Genomic DNA, 17,347 nt, shown 5'->3' with positions numbered 1-17,347 from the left:
GAATTCTGTAAAAGATTTTGAAACTCATGTTCGATACAAAAGCGATGACTTGAATGTTTTCGTGTGTTTATTTGAAACATATTTTCGACCATATTCTCTGTTACATGTTAGTGCATTGCCTTTTGTTTATTTAAATTCGCTTCTACATTTGTAAAGTAACCATCCACAATACTTAAATGGTTTATATAGTGACCAAGCTGGCATGGATTCTTATGGGCAATGTTATATTAATTTCAGAGGACAACATTTAATTTCAGGCATTTGGCAGACGTTCTTATTTACATTACATTACATTACAGGCATTTGGCAGACGCTCTTATCCAGAGCGACGTACAACAAAGTGTATAACCATAACCAGGAACAAGTATGACGAAACCCCTAGAGAGAAGTACCGGTCCAAGTACAGGGAACAACCGCATAGTTCAACTTGGACCCTGATGGTTAAACTGATTAACACTAACAACGAGAATTTTTTACAATCCATTTCCACAGGTGGGTATTTACTAAAGAAATTCAAGTGCCTTGCTGAAGGGACAATGATAGGTGCCCCCAGAACGTACAACCTTGCATTAGCGAGCCCAGTTCCTTAACTATTAGGCTACACCAGTGTATTGGGCTACACAGCAAGGGTCTATCTATAGGCTACTCCCAACAATATAGCATTTGTATAGAACACGATTCTTTTTTTTTTTTTTTTTTTTTTTTAAGAAGACGTACGTTTTAAGAGTGTAGTGTAAAAAATAATGAATTTAGGAATATTTTTGAATGGGGTCCCGCTTCTGAGATTCGAACTAATAACTTCCAGATTCAGAATGCAACAGCATTAACGACTACTTTTCACTATCTACGACATGATATTAATAGGATTGTCTGGAATCCCCCATATCAGTCTCTAATCTGTTTATGCTAAGCAGTTGGCTAATCTGCATTTACATTGCGCCCTGTGAGAGTAGGCTACTGGATGTTAGGCTAATTACTGAAGGCTGAGAAAAGGGTCTTCGATATATTAAAACCGTTGCCATGGATTTTCCTCATGGTTTAACGCCCCTAGACATACTAAATCATACGACTCTGGAATTAGAAATAAATAAAACTTTTAAGTCGATATTCACCAACCTTCTATAGATGTAAATTAAGTGAACACATCTCGCCCCCGAGTTTTCAGTGAAATATGTCGTGATATTCCTAACCATCTTGTAAAATTTATCAGGCATGTGGGAGCATAGGTTGCACAGTACAGTTGTAGTTAAGCTGACCGAAGTCTTGCTATATACTTTTCTCGTGTTAATAGATCACATAACTTAAAGGTTCACCGAATTTGGGTCTAGTCAAATTGCTACTGCACGCTGTTCGTACAAGGTAGTTCCCGGAAATGCAGACGTACGACCTACCAGCCGTTCTGTTTTGTATTGTAATATATGTATCGTAATAGCCTACACATTTTTATTGCCTACTAAATGTGTTTTAATGTTGCTGTTGTACATATTTGTTTAATTTGTTACCAAAACTTGTCAGAATAGTGTGCACAACCTAATAAGGCGTGAATTGTGTGCATTTAAGGTGCATGGCGTCCATAATGTAGCCTATTTGAAAACGCGCGGACCGTATCAATGTTTCATGACCATGAGTTGTGCTTTTGGGAAACGAATCGGACCACTTGGTGAGTGTGAAGTAAAAATGACCTAATTTTTCATGGGTAACTCATTGACATTGACTCTTGGAGACTGACCGAACATAGCCTATCATGTCGGAACAGAATGATTACATTGCTTCATACATTTATTATGCAATTCAGACGACTTCATCGTTTATTTATCTCTTAAAATAAAAAAAAAAGCTGGCTCGAAATGAATAAGATTGTAAAACAGCAGATAGTAGCCGACCAATGAGGTTTTCCGTGTAAGGTGGCATCAAATTCTGTTCGACCAATGGCAGTCTTTATAACATTCTCAACAAAACTAGTCTAGGCTGCATCAGGAGCTTAGGTAAAAGGCACAACGCCGGAGCACTGATAAATACCCGTTATTGTTTCGTCGTGCACATTTCCCAGGTAACCTACGTTCAACTATTTCAGTTGATACATTGTATCAGTCCACATCTATTGCAGCTTCTTCTTACTGGGTAAGTGGAAATGTATATACGACATAAATGTGCGTGGGTTAGGTTTCATTTATGCCCACTTTCATTGATAATAATGTTTTACGTATAAAAAAATGGGATGGGTAACAGCTTTTATATAGTTTCAAGTACTTAAATTGAATGCATTTTTAATGTTATACTAATGCAGTTAACGTTTATTTCGGAAGAATGACAAAATGTCTGCTGTCGATTCCAGTTCATAGGCTATAGCAAAATTCCGGTAGAAAAAATGACTGAAGGAGAGGACCATGGCACGAACCCTGCGAGGCACGCAAATGGAGATGTCGTTGCAGAACCTTCGACCGCCGAAGATGTTTTTGACGACACGTACAAAGAGAAAGAAGGCCCAAAACCACCGATACAAATTGTGTGGAAAAACGTTGCCTTGATGAGTTTACTACATATAGGAGCTCTGTATGGGCTGATCATTTTTCCATCCGCTTCTACTTTGACCTTGGCATGGTGTAAGTATAAAACATGTTATATTTACTGATTTATTTACAGTTACATTTCAGCGCGCAATGCTTTTCTCGCATTCAAAATGGCCATTGCAAATATGATTGCGGAAAAGGTACTTCGAAATGGGATGCTGTATGTACTCGTCTTGCGTAGCTTACTGTACTGATATTGTGCTGCGTAGTAGGTGATCGCCTCTCTGGCTGAACTCGAGTCCTGGTGGTGAATCGTGGATGTACCTTACACTATATGACGACATTCGTTCATCATTTGTAGGTCAATCTTCTGTAATTGAGGAGCCTATATACTTGCTCATATTTTTATTTTTAAAAATGAATGGGAGATTTGGGTCTTTCCGTTATCGAATATTTAATCTCTAACCATGGACGCATGGCCTAGCAGAATTTCGAATTTGTTCCGTTAGTAGGCTATGGATAAAGAATTATGATGCTTTGGACATGTTTCAATCGAGCTATCCAGTGCCATAAAATAATATTTATACATTCTCTAAAAATTTAAGAAATAAAACTAATATACTGACCAGTGTATTATGCTCAGGCTTTGCTTTTAGTTTCCTTTTTTTTTTTTTTTTTTTTTTTTTTGGTTCAGTCCCTTGAAGTCATTAAGTAGCCTACAGCTGACTGCAGTTCCTTTAAAGGAAACTTCTAATTATTGACCTTGATGCACAGAAGATTTGTGCTATTTATCCTGCTGGAACAATTTTATTTTGCATGAGGTCATATCTATATATAATTCTTATTTAATGTTTTTGAATATAAGCATGATGTATAGAAGTGAAAATTGGAACTCTGCAATGAATTGCATTGTGGATCTAAATTCACTTACTATGATGTTGAATGCACACAAGAAAAGATGTGGTTGTGCCAGACCAGATGTGGTTGTAGGTTCATTTTTTTCCCTGGATGAAGCCGCATCATAATCTGTTAGTAGAACAAAGAACAACATGCAGCTGCAATAGACATTCTATTGTCAGTCGGACCGTCTGACAACAGCGGCCTTCTTAACTAGCATCTGAGCCTGTTTTTTTTTTTTTAATTATTCTGAATTCTCACGTCCAATGGCAAAATAATTTGACACATTCCGAACAGCAGCATTGAACAGAAATACAAAAGCATCTCAGTGACAAGTGTACCGGTAGTCACTAGCTGAACATGTTGTCCTCTCTCTCTTCTCTCTCTGCAGCTGTGTTTTGCTTTTTGGTAAGTGCTTTAGGAGTGACCGCGGGGGCACATCGGCTTTGGAGTCACAGATCCTACAAAGCCTCTCTACCCCTTCGAATCATCCTTGCCACAGCCAATTCCATGGCCTTTCAGGTAAACGCACCTGACCTCTCTCACAATATGTACTGAAGGGGAGACTCAGTATGACTGCCACTGTTTTTTTCTTTACCCCATTTTTCTCCATCATTATAATCTGTAAGCTTATATACTCCTCCCTAAGTGAAAGGATGACAGGGTACCATGCACAAATTCATACATTTCAACAAATTCAAACTGAATTATAGTTTGCGAACAGCATAACTGCTGTCCCTTGTGGAAATCTGCCCTGTGCTAGGGTTAATGTTGGATGATTATGAGTTTGATTGCACCAATAATGTTGGCTCTGTGACAACAGGAAATATTTTTATGAACTGTTTTTACAACACCAGCAATCTATGGCAGTAAATACTGTACCTTCCAAAAGTATGGCAACAGTAGAGTGAAATTGTTTTTTGTTTTTTTGCCTTGTACTTAAGGCAATGGTAACTAACCCTGTTCCTGGAGATATACCACCCTCTAGGTTTTCACTTCAACCCTAATTTGGCACACCTGACTCTATTAATTAGTAGCTCAACAAGATTTCTAGCTGGTGGATGAGGTATGCTTTGTTTGGGTTAGAGTGAAAACCTATGGGATGGTAGATCTCCAGAAACAGGGTTGGTTGCCACTGACTGAAGGGATTTGGATTTGAGCTGAAAAAAAGAATGAGACAGTCAGTTTATTTCGTGGTACTTAGATGCATATGTTTTACCATTTTACAGCTCTATTTGGGTTCAGTCCCACATTTTTAACTGGGCAAAATTAAGTTAACAGGTGAACTTAAAAGTAAATGAAAGCAATAAACTCTAAAACTTAGTTGCATAGCCCTTAAATGTAATTACTGCATCAAGTCTATGACCAAGTGACATCACCAAACAGAAGAGAACAGCGGACAAACTGGTTATATCAAGTGCAGCAGTTTGGAAAGTCTTGAAAAAGAAAGAAACCACTGGTGGAATGATGAATCCTAAGAGCTGTGAAGAAAAACCCTGAAACAACAGTCAGTGACATCACCAGCAGCCTCCAGGGGGCAGGATTGAAAATATCAAGCCACCGTATGCAGAAGACTTTGAGAGCAGAATTATAGAGGCTACACTACTAGATGCAAACCTTTCATCAGCAGCAAGAATTTAAAGGCCTGATTAGAATTTGACAGAAAATACAGAGGTGAGCCAGAAGAGTTCTGGAATAAAGTTTTATGAGATGAAACAGATGAGACCAAAATAAACCTTTACTAAAGAGATGGAACCACTCATCTTTGTTGATGATTTAATGGAGGATGGCCGCAGTAGGATGAATTGTGAAGTGTACATACAGATTTTGTCTAGCTAAATATATACAGGGGAATTCCTCCTACCTCATTTGGCGGCATTTCATCCTGCAGCAAGACAAAGACCCCAAAGACACTGCCTATGCAAAAAAAAAAAAAAGCATTTTGATTTTTCAATAGGGAAAAAGTGTAAAGTTTTGGACTGGCCAAGTTAGTCACCTGAAGCATGCATTTCAGTTGCTGAAGAGGAGACTGAATACAGAAACCCTCCGAAACAAAAATCAACTGAAAGCAAATGCAGTGAAGGCCTGAAAAAGCACTTCCAAAGATGATACCAAATGTTCGATGATGTCAATGGGTGGGAAGCTTGATGCAGTTATTGCATTTAAGGGCTATGCAACCAAATATTAGACTTTTTTTTTTTATTTACTTTTAAGTTCATCTGTTAACTTAATATTAAACAGCTGAAAATGGGAAGACTCAACACAAAAACAGCTGTTTCCGTAAAATGGTCACACATGCGCGCACATAAATACCATGAAATAAACTGTCGGTACTTTTGCCTCATATTCATGTTTTTATCTCAAATCCAAATGCCTTAAGTTTATAGCAATGTGTGTGGGGGGGTACGTGCGTGGCGTCTCCTTGGTGCCACCCAGCCACTCCGACATAAACACCGGAAGACAAGAAAGAGCGTTCGCTAATCGCGCTGCTCTGCCAGGCAGCTTTTTATAGCTCTGTAACTAGCCATAGGCGCAGTGGGCATGTGGGTGCTGTTGGCCCTTCATCAACCTGGAATGAGAATTGGAGATTTGCTTCATCCCAGTCAGGCCTCCTGCGCACGTTTGCAATATTTGCCATGGTGTTGCGGTGTATTCAGGATAGCATAGCGCCCATATAACCAGATGCTTATCTTACCTCCGGAGGAATCTCCTGGGTGGCACCAATCTCTCCAGCCCACTCACTGCCGTTCTTCTGCTGATTGCTGCAATGGAGGGCTTGAGCAACAAGCAGCCATAAACTAGTCATATATAGACTAGAAGAGCACTACAGCCTGGAGTCGGTCCACATTTGTCCTGAGCTTTATAACTAACAGTCAAATCCAAGGGTTAGTTTTTTTCTTCGGGAACATAGTTACGCAAACTCAATGATAGCCCAAGTTAACTCACAGAAGTTAACTCTTGCATTTATTTATATTTAAGTCAATGACTGGGGTTTATTAGATCTAGGCCTACCAGAAGTCCGTTTCTGGTCTGTATTTGTTTTTTTTTGTTTTTTTTGTTGCGCTCCTCTTACTGTAGCTTAACATCTGGTGAAGTTATGCCCCCCCCCCACCCAACCCCCATTCCGTTGCCTACAGGGAACTAATGCATATATTTTGAAGTAAAAGCCCCCACTGTTACTTTTGTTTTTTTTTGTCTTGCTGAAACTCCAGTGCTCAGAAGATATCATTTTTACCATTTTGCTTATTTATCGCCCATGCAGAATGATATATACGAGTGGGCTCGGGACCACAGAGTTCACCACAAATACTCAGAGACCGACGCGGACCCGCACAACGCCGTTCGGGGCTTCTTCTTCTCTCACATCGGCTGGCTGCTGGTCCGCAAGCACCCCGACGTCATCGAGAAGGGGCGCAAGCTGGAGCTCACCGACTTGAAGGCGGACAAAGTCGTCATGTTTCAGAGAAAGTGAGTGCCATTTTCTGCTCACTCAGCCATGCTGTGTCTTGATCCTTATTTTCCCCAGTAAGTTCCTAGGAAGATGTGACTGTGCCTATTTACAGTAAACCCTTACAGGTAGTCCAGAAATTCTCTCCCTAAATATAGAAGCACTACTGTGTACATTATTGTTGAAGCTTACCATTTCCACAACACTTTGCTAATGAATGCAAATTAATGACCAAATAAATTATAGAATATGTTTATCATTAGAAATAATGTAGCTGGGAAAGCTTATTTTAATCAGAGCAAATCAGATATTACTTATTGAAAGTGAAAATGTGCTGATAGGTCAATGTGTTTACTGGGCTAGTGAGTATGTTAAGTTGATTCTGACACTTCTAGTTATACCCTTGCTGTCTCTTAAGAGTGTCAGCGTTAGCATTTTTGTAGTACAGCTGCACTTTTTAACATATTAGAAAACACATCTGCTAACAGGATGTGATGTAATGCTTGGCTTTATGATGACGTAACACCACCTGACCTGTCCCTCTGCAGGTATTACAAACCCTCCGTGGTGATCATGTGCTTCCTGGTCCCCATGTGGGTGCCGTGGTACTTCTGGGGGGAGAGCCTGTGGGTGGGCTACTTCGTCCCCGGCCTGCTACGCTACACCCTGGTCCTCAACGCCACCTGGCTGGTGAACAGCGCCGCCCACATGTGGGGCAACAGGCCCTACGACCACAACATCAACCCCCGAGAGAACAAGTTTGTCACCTTCAGTGCCATAGGTACTTACATTTATTTACTTCAGTTTTATTATCGTTATTTTGTTGTGTTTTTTTCTCAGAAGCAGGTGACATTCTCTGTGTAGATGCTGCTCACATGAGAAGTGGTATGGTGGTGAAACGCAGGCTCATGTAACATTTGAATCTCACTGCTGTGGTACCCTTGTTTTAATGCTGCAACTTTGACCTCTGTAAACTGATAGCAGGTTATCTGTTTAAGTCAAATATATAACTTAATTAGCATAACTTATCTTGAGAATAATATAATATGGTAGCTGAATGCAGTTGATCAAATGGTATGGAATCCTTAAAATGGTTTCATATTATGTGGAGTAATACTGGTACTGAATATTCAGGGTGCATTCAGGGCCTTGTGAAATTCCTGTTGCATATACAGATTGAAATTCTCCTGGAACTAACCTTACTGAGGGCAGATCTTGCTTGTTTTGGCCAGTAGTAGGAAGTTGTTACACCACTGTGTGTATTTCCAGAAGCAGGTGTATAGTCCTCTGTGTTTGCTCTTCTTATCTGCTGCTTTTTGCAGAAGGTATACTGACCTCTTAGTGAAGCCAATTTATTCAATGACCTGCAATGGCACTCTTGAACCTCTCTTAGTTGCTTGATTTTAGTTCCATTCATTTTGCATTTTTTGCAAAGGAGCTTACTATGCAAGTCTTTCTTAAACATTATGATTTTGCCATATTGGTTTTTATTTGCAGAGATGTCTTTTCCTATTTACTTAGTATTTATTCCACTTAATGGAAAGTATTACTATTATCATATGGTAAGAAAGAAAATAGAAATGAAATAGTTTACTGTTAACTGTCAGAATTGTGCGCTGGATTCTAGCATCTACATTTAAGGGCCCCACAACCTCCTTAACCTCAGAACTTACAGCAACATGATGAAGTTTTGAATTTTAAGGATGTTTGGTTCTGTTTAATTTTAAACTGAAATTGGTATCCAGGTCAGGCAGCTGGTTTTGGTCATGATAGTGGTATCTCTAGTGAGAAACCCAGGATATATATAGGCCATGAGCAGTGTATCTTCAAGCTGTCCTTTTCTTAAAGAGAAAGGGGCAAAAAAATAATGGGTTCACTGATAACCAGCATAGTGTTCTCCCATAAGAAAGTGCAAGCCAGCATTATTCCTTATCAGGAATTATGCTGAGATTTGGACCTGCTGTTTTAGATTGTGAACCATTGTATTTCACGTAGAGCATCTCAACAAATGAAACCTGACTTTTATTTCTCTGAATTAACTATTGCTGGCTTCACAAAATTTAACAATAATCGGTTAAGACGGGTCTTGTGCATTATGTCAAAAGCTGGGTGATTATATATTCTGCATTTATTGAAAACAGTATTGATGTGTTACACCTTCCATGTACACTGCAAAGATTAGTTGTATTTACTTTTGTATTTTAAATGAAACTACCAAGAACATCCAAAAACTTCCACGCTTATCTATTTCAAATTGTCACTGCGCAGCGTTTTATCTGATTGGACAAATATGAACAGATGTTAATATTAACGAGGGATTGCCTCGCTGAGTGATAAGCTGCTAAACTACTGTTTGCCCCCGTGGTTTCAGGAGAGGGATTTCACAACTACCACCACACGTTCCCCTACGACTATGCAACCAGCGAGTTTGGCTGCAAGCTGAACCTCACCACCTGCTTCATCGACTTGATGTGCTACCTGGGCCTGGCCCAGGAGTGCAAGAAGGTGCCACGAGAACTGGTCATGGCCCGGGCCCAACGCACTGGAGATGGCAGCCACAGAAGTGGTTAAGAGGTTCCCAAATTTACAAAAAAAAATCTAACGACAACCCGACATCCGAAATGAATAAAATGAAAACACACCGCAGTTTCTTGGGGGGGTGGGGGGTGGGTTGGGAGGGTTTACGCTTCTATTGTGCGGCCACAGCTATGGCGTCACGCCCAAACGTGCGACGCTCCTTGGGGTTCATGTTAGCTTTAAGGGGTTCTAGATCCTATGTAATGTTGTAAATTTTAAATTTCTTCTTAACTGCAGCGTTTTAGGACTTGGTGTGGTGTGAGGTGGTTAATGAAATCCGCCGTTAGTCGGACGCTCCCTTGTGCTGTGTTGGGCTAGGGTCTGTTGCTTGTGTGGTCACCGGAAGGGGGATCTCAAAAGCTCTCGCGCTGGACAAGTAAAACTATTACATGCTCCTTGCTTATAGCACAGGCAGTCAGTCGAGTCTCTGAAGCTGCAGCCAACATTAATGGAGAAATTTATCTCGATAAGTGCAAAGCTATTTATTAATTCATTGTGGCACTTGGAATTTACAACGTGCGGTGAAGCAGTCAGTTGTGTCCATAGCTTTATTTCAACTTGGGTCGCATACAGCTCAGTGTAGAGGTCTTTTTTTCTTTCGTTTTTGAGTGATGATATTAGAATCGCAAACGTCTAACATTTCAATACTTCTCTGCGCCCGAGCCTGTTAAAAGTGGAGTTCTAGAAACAGTGGGAAAATTCATTTCAAATCAATATATTTATTGATAGAACTGCCTTCAGTCTCTTGCTTGCTCTTTCCAGCAGTTTTAAGTTATTGGTATGTTTTACAGCAGTGTTTACCACAGACACCATTATCCGCTCATCCACCAGTATTGTTTTATAGTGGGCTTTAGCAAGGACATAATAATATTAAATAATTAATGAAGGCTAAGCATACGAAGAGGATAAGTAACAAATAGGGACATAATTTGGACAGAGCAGGGACTGGCTTATAGAAAGCAGAGGCAAGCTTCAACCTTGCAGACAGCTTTATGAGATTATGTCAAAGTTGAATGTGCCATGCAAATGACAATTACTCTGGGTTATTTTGAAATTGAGGCCCACATATTTGAACTGTGATTCACATTGAACCCACCGTACTCTACTGTAGTTTGTAAACGGAAACTTTAGTAGTTGTATCTGGGGTCATAAAAGCTCATTGAAACATGTGCAGTAGCCTCAGGTCAAAATGTTTGTTCAGATGGGTACATGTATGATTCTTATTTGCCATCATGTAATTACACTAACACAACAAAAAAGGATGTGTAATCTGTCTCATATGCAAGCTTAAATTCATGTATGTAATTGAATTCAATTGTTATCCAGTTTAAAAAGGTGTGATTAAAGCATTGAAGCAAAGTCTGAGTTACAAAAGCGATAAGCAAAGTGGTAAGCAAAGCTTTAAAGTATGTAGAAAACATGGCCAGGCTTCCTCCCCAGTTAGCTGAGCAAAAGTAGTGCAGTCTACAGAGTTGTCTGAACTCTTTTTTTGGGATGTTAGTGAAGGCGAGTGGACTGTGAAGGTGGTGATTGAAAATGGCCGAACGTTAACCACCAAAGGCATAATGGTTGAGCAGCTAGAACCGCCTTCTCAGAATCTGGCCAATGGCCTGCTGCAGGGTGTGCTGTTCCCAGATGGCCAATAGCGAGGAGAGCGTGTCTCCAGATATGCCGTCTTTGGCTTCGGAGACTAAAATCAAAAGTGAAAATTTTTAATATGGCTTTAGGTTTGGATAAAACATTAAACCAATCAAATGATGCTTTGAAAATAATGGTAAATTGCATGTGATGTACCTACCTGTCTTGTTTCAGTTGAAAATGGCACCCAGTCCATTGGGACCTTCTGAGATTAGGGTTCAGGTGATTGGTTTAAGTTATGCCAATGATGTCTGTTTTGATGAATAGGCCCATATCACTTACAAATTTAGGAACCAGCCTTCAATTTTGGTCTATTACTGTACACATTATTCAATGTGTTATAAGCATGCCAGGTTTAATGCAAATTAGACCTTCTTTTAATGACTTATGGTGAAGTATGTACTAGCAGCCTTACCCCTTCTCTACTCCTAAATTTAGTCATAACATAACATGGGCATATTTACCAAATTTATGCAATTTCTTGTTCAAAGCAATTGGCAAACCGAAATGAAACGCATAGCTCTGTGTTGCTGTCCAGTTTAATGAGTCAGGCTCTTAAAACATTGAAAGAGCACTGACGCTAATATTAATAAGAGCACTTAAAATCTGTTATTTATGTGGCCCTCTAACAATCCGTGTTTTAGTTTTTAACATAATTGAACTGTGGCATACAGTACCAGTCAAAATGATGAGGTGCTGGTTGAGGAACCTTTTCTTCATAAAACAGTCTGTTCACCTGTTATAATGGAAAAAAATTACCTCTGACTGTGCAGCATGGCAAAGGAGCCTGACCACATTGTTGCACAAAAGTGCCAATCGCACTATATTCAGCTTTTACGAGATTTAAAATCATTTTTTGAAAATTGCTGTACACAAACAATAATTGATATTTATTGTTATTTGTTGTTGTTATTTATTGCGGATGCAGTTGCTAAGAAAGAGAACGGTTCAGGGAAAAACGGTTTTTAAATGTTCTACCACTGGTTCTGCTATCTACTAAAGTTGGTTCTTCGCTAGCATCCGGCCCTTTTAACCGTGTTAGCTCTCTACATTGTTGTGATCCAAGGGAATTAGAATGAGGAGTTACCTTTTGTTTTCTTTCTAGATATCTGAACAATATGAGTCAGGAAACAGTGCCCAATGCCTTATGACTTAAATCCATTCCGTGTTCCTGCTTTCAGCTCCCATCCATGTTATGAGACAGTTCCTGTAGTGGAAGCGGAAGCTGAGTATGAGTTCAGTAGCAAAACTGTAGAACTGTATATAGCAGTGTGTCTATTAGTCAAGAGAGGACTGGAATGTGTGATTTCCTACCAGGGCCAATTGTTTCAAATGTAGAGAGATGTGCCAACCTTGGTAATTATTTTTTTTAAAAACACACAGGCTTGACATTTTTGCCCTAAACTTGGAAACAAAAAGGTGCTTTATTTTGTCTGTCTTTAAAAAAACTGCAAGTGAGAGCTACCTTTAGCACTTACTAAATTCCAAAATGGCCACATAACATATGTATTTCCCTCATGATATTCAGTTATTTAAAAGAAATGTTAATTTTCTGTAATGTAGAGGGAACAAAAACGTATAATTCCTAGCATGTTATAATGTGTGTACTGTAGTTCTGAAGTACAATTCAGAAGTATTTTGAACTAAAAAAAACTTTTAATTAAATGAATTACTGTTGCTCTACCTTTTGCAGTGCATTTTTTCCAGTGTTAAATTTTGAATGCCTTAAGAAACCTTATTGGCACATTTTGCAAGGAATGTTTTATGCACTGTAAATTAAGCATATTTTCTATAAGGTGAAACAGGATACTGTGTTTTTTGTTCTTTTGTTATAATGCCACAGTAATTTCTTTTCTTAAACAAATAAAAAAGAAACTCTCTTCTTTGTCTAATCTTTTCAAACAAAAAGTAAATGTAAAATTTGCTTGAATAATTAGAATGAGGCTACACAGTTGAGTATTTTGACCACATCAGCAAAAGGTAATGCAAAAGATCAAACTGTTTCCCCCGAGAGAGTTGCTTGTGAATTGAAATTCAGAAAACATTACTTAAAAACAAACCGAAAATATACCTAAATCTCAAAATATTTCGATTCTGGGCATGGGCAAGCGTAGTCAGATCACATTAACCGGTGGACATTTTGACCTTGGATTTGCTTTTCTGTTTGTAATGTTTCATTGAGGTAGAAATCAGATTAAACTGAGTGATTATTCAGCCAGTTGAGGAGGATTGTCGAAAAATACAGAAACCCACACAACATTCAAGCTTTGAAAATGAACATAAAACACTAAATAAATGTTTTAGTGTAGTTACTATTTCTATTCTGTTTTCTGCTTCTCTGTAATGTAATGGAAACTCAAGTTGTATTTCATGTGTCTTACCATTGTTAAAACTGGGCTGACAAAAGAAATATTTATATCCACCATCAAGAACTGACTTCATTGAGATAACATGGTATGACTCTGTGATGTCTGCATACACGTCTACATGTCTTTTCTTTTCAAATTATGAAGTATAAGAAAGTCTGAATGAATGTATTGGAATATACCATTGTTTTGTCTGCTGTAGGCTGTGTTGGGCTCATTAAGAACACACCTTTCACATTCACCCTATTAGGGAAAATGCGTTTTTTCATGAAACTCAGAACAGATTTACAGCTTTATAGGAATGGCTTTTGTCTCTTGAACTCATACCATTTTAATGGTGATAGGTTACTGCAGTTCAGCCTCCAGTGTTTATTTGTGTGCCATGAGGGAAGCTACTGTATGTTCATTTCAGACATAACACAATCCACAGTCCAGAACCTTTCAAAGGTATTAGCGCTCAGGCCAGAGAGCACTAATACAATATATCACTTAAGATAATATTTGTTTTCCCTAATTGAAGTGTGCATTAAAATCATGAGTAAGCACATTTATACCATGTAACCTAGGGAAGTCCAAAATGATTGTTTCCAGTTCAGTTCATGCTCCAGTGCTTCAAGTCATTCTTTCCTCCCAGAATGTTGTAACAAGTAAAAGTTCATTTATATGGCACCTTTCAAGAACAAATTCACAACGTGCTTCACAGAGGCATAAAAATATAAATGAATAAATGTTATATATAAAAACAATAAAGCAGTCATAAAAACAGAGCCACAAAACTAAGACCAAGCAGAGACTTCAGCTGAAAGCCGGTCTGTACTGGTGAGTCTTCGACTGCAGCTTAAAGGTGTACACAGTGCCCACAGGTCAGAAGTCTAAAGGAGTATGCACAGTTTGGGAGCCACTGTGGCAAAAGCCTGGTCTCCCTTTGTTTTTAATCTAGATCTGGGGATTGCCAGCAGCCTTTGATCTGAGGACCTGAGGGACCTATTGGTGGCATGAGGGCACAGAAGCTCGCTAACGTAGGCCAGCGTCTGCCCATGCAATGTCCTATATGTGATAAGAATTTTAAAACATGTCCTGAATTTGATGGGAAGGCTAAAATGGGTTTAAATGTGTGACCGTCCGTTGGATCTTGTTAATAGGCTGGCAGCAGCGTTCAGGACCACTTGCAGACGGTCCAGAGAGGATTTACTGAAGCATGAAGCAAGGGCATTGCACTAGTCCAGACGTGAGGAGACAAAAGGGGGCATAATCACCTCCAGTGTTATTGTGATTCTAGGCCTGTGCCATGATTACATCTATCACCAGTCCATTTTTTCTCAGAATACTTTTAAGTATATGTGCTTATGTATAATTATATCCTGCCTTTTTAAGTTGATCTACTCTCACTGAAATTAGCTTGAAGTTGATGTGTCCTCTCCGTCTCTCACCCTGAAACTCAAGCTGCATGTAGTGCTGTTCTCCCCTTTCAGTTAATCATATCACATGGGCCATAGTGTAGATGCCAGAATAGAACAGAAGATCATGCAGGAACAGGTATCGAGAGGAGAAAAAATAAGAACCAGAAGATCATGTTTACGCTATGTAACACCATAGAGCAGTGCAGTTCATTTTCAGAGGGAATGTGACATTCGTTTTAAAAATGGTCACGATAGTCAGAATCTAGTTCAGGACGGCCACTGTGCCTGTTGGCTTTCTGTCTTTTAACACCAATGATTCATTTACATTGTGGATTGGCTAAAGAATCCAAAACCCTTGTTCGCAAGGTCTTAATTGGGTGCTTGAAAAGAAACCACAAAAACCTGCATACAACAGGCCTCTAGGGCTTGAGTTGGGCATGCCTGTCCTAGGGGGTCCTCAGTGTCTTGTGAATCTTTTCTGAACTTTCCTACAAGAAATTGGCCTGCTGGTTTGAGACCCCACCACAACCTTCATATTGAAGTCAGACAATGCCATTTATACACATTAAATAATTAGTCCTCTTCTGTGACACACAAGAAATGTTCTACATGTATTTTGCCATGGTGCTACCTCCCCTTATGCCACCAGATATGACGGAAATAGAAAATAAATGTGTGGACACAGCCCCTGGAGAAAATGGGTATTAAAAATCCTGGACAAATACAGACTGCCCAGCCATTTCCTGGAAATCACAGCACTGATGTGGACCCCAGAGGCCAAGGACGGGAGAGGGAGGAATATAAAAACATGGAGGCCGATCAAGGAAGAAAGATGGTCGCCTGCAAGGCTCCCAAGGGTGTTGTGAAGAAAGCTTAGGACTGGGGCATGCTGCTGATATCTAGTGTTCACCTTCCTGGTGCGTCCTGGCATGAACAGAAGAAACAACATTTGACTGTTAAAAACAAAAGTGGCACATGCATGCATCCAGCTATACACACAGGTGCAGGGTGCGAGTAATTCAAGTAGAGGGTCGAAAAAGAATGTACCTGCGAGCTGTACATTGCACCCTATTTGATCTGCAGAATTTGTGAACGTCACACCCCATGGACTTAATTTCCCAAACAACCTGATTCAGACTGTCGCTGAAATTAATAAATCACTGTGGTCATTCAGTATGCAGGTAATTTTTCCCCCCTGTGCATGTTCCCAACAAATTGCCAGCTACAATGCACAGCCCAGGTGGATGCTATCTTTCAATGGTAGGTCTTATTACACTTTCACTGGACAGCAATGAGGAAGTCCATGAAGCAACCAAAAGGTGTTAAGAGTACCACTATAATAGATAAGTAATAATAATAATTAAGTGTATTTTGATTTATTTTTTGCAATGGTCTAGTTTGCAATGCTCATAAATACTACAGTTTTAAATCTCACTGCCCTTGTGGACCCTGCAAAATCTGTGCTCGACTACATTGTTGGCAACTGCTGTAATTCTAGCTCCCTCGCCACAATGGCAAAAGCAACTGTGGGATAAATGTCTGTCGTATCAGCAATTTAATTGTTTTTGGTCAACTATTCAGTCAACCCTCTTATGAAACGATCCGTGTTCAAGCAGTCACACGGGAGTAATGGATGACAGTTTCGGTTTTCTTTACGTTTAGCTGCACCTATTTTATTGTTAAATTGTACAAAATCTTGCTAATAGAAAGAGGTCTCACAGAGTGTTATCTGTATCTCAATAGTTTACAGATAACAACGAGCATTATCAGGCAATGTGTCGTGCTACATAGGCCTATAAAAACCCATAGACAAAACCAGTTGGGAGGCTGAAAAACATAGGCCATCTAATCAGGAGAAAGACACGTGCACAGCCTAGAAAGAATCTTTGAAAACCATACTGCGGCAGCTCTGCCAAATATTTCGCTAACTGAACTGGAACTCAGCCTATTTGAAAGAAAGCCATCGTCCTTCAGGCGGGTTTCTCATGCTTATGGACACACCTGCCCGATGAGGAGGTGTTGAGGACATCCTATTGGTTCTGGAGTGGTGGCGCTGTCACTTCTTTCCATCCGCGGTGCAGTCGGTGGAGTTACGTCAGTGAGCTCCGAAAAAAACTGTCAAAAGGTTACTGTAGGTCAAAACTACCTTGGGAAATTCACACGCCGCTTACAACGTCTGATCCAACAGAACCAATCAGGAACGGTCCTAAACTTGTCTGATTCACCCTTGACCAATCCTAATGGTTGTTACCTAAATTTGGATGAAAGTTATTTCGCACTGTGCAAACCGCAGATTCGTGTCTACTGAACAGGACATTCACACTATTGACAGGAATCCAGAGGAATATTAGTAATTTCTCAAGAATCCAGAAATGTAAACCAGATTATGCTTTTCTAAGTAAAATTGAAGTTCTTGTTTTCTTTCTTCATTTTATGCAGACCCCACCGTTGCCTATCAAACATGGCCTTCGTTAAAAAGAAACGACTGAAATAAATTGACAGTGTTTACCT

General features: G+C 39.6%; 1 protein-coding gene across 1 annotated transcript; it reads left to right on the top strand.

Moving 5' to 3' along the window:
• Positions 1 to 1,950: 1,950 nt before the first annotated feature.
• LOC118220956 (acyl-CoA desaturase-like) lies at positions 1,951 to 12,950 on the top strand. The gene is made up of 6 exons (XM_035405454.1): positions 1,951 to 2,121; positions 2,336 to 2,603; positions 3,799 to 3,929; positions 6,670 to 6,875; positions 7,404 to 7,636; positions 9,227 to 12,950. Exons 2-6 carry the CDS (start codon positions 2,369 to 2,371, stop codon positions 9,424 to 9,426), a joined length of 1,005 nt encoding a protein of 334 aa, XP_035261345.1. The 5' UTR covers positions 1,951 to 2,121; positions 2,336 to 2,368; the 3' UTR covers positions 9,427 to 12,950.
• Positions 12,951 to 17,347: the final 4,397 nt, after the last annotated feature.

This window comes from Anguilla anguilla, chromosome 2 (genome assembly GCF_013347855.1).
Source record: "Anguilla anguilla isolate fAngAng1 chromosome 2, fAngAng1.pri, whole genome shotgun sequence".
Lineage (NCBI taxonomy): Eukaryota > Metazoa > Chordata > Actinopteri > Anguilliformes > Anguillidae > Anguilla > Anguilla anguilla.
This window is presented reverse-complemented; position numbering and strand designations above follow the sequence as displayed.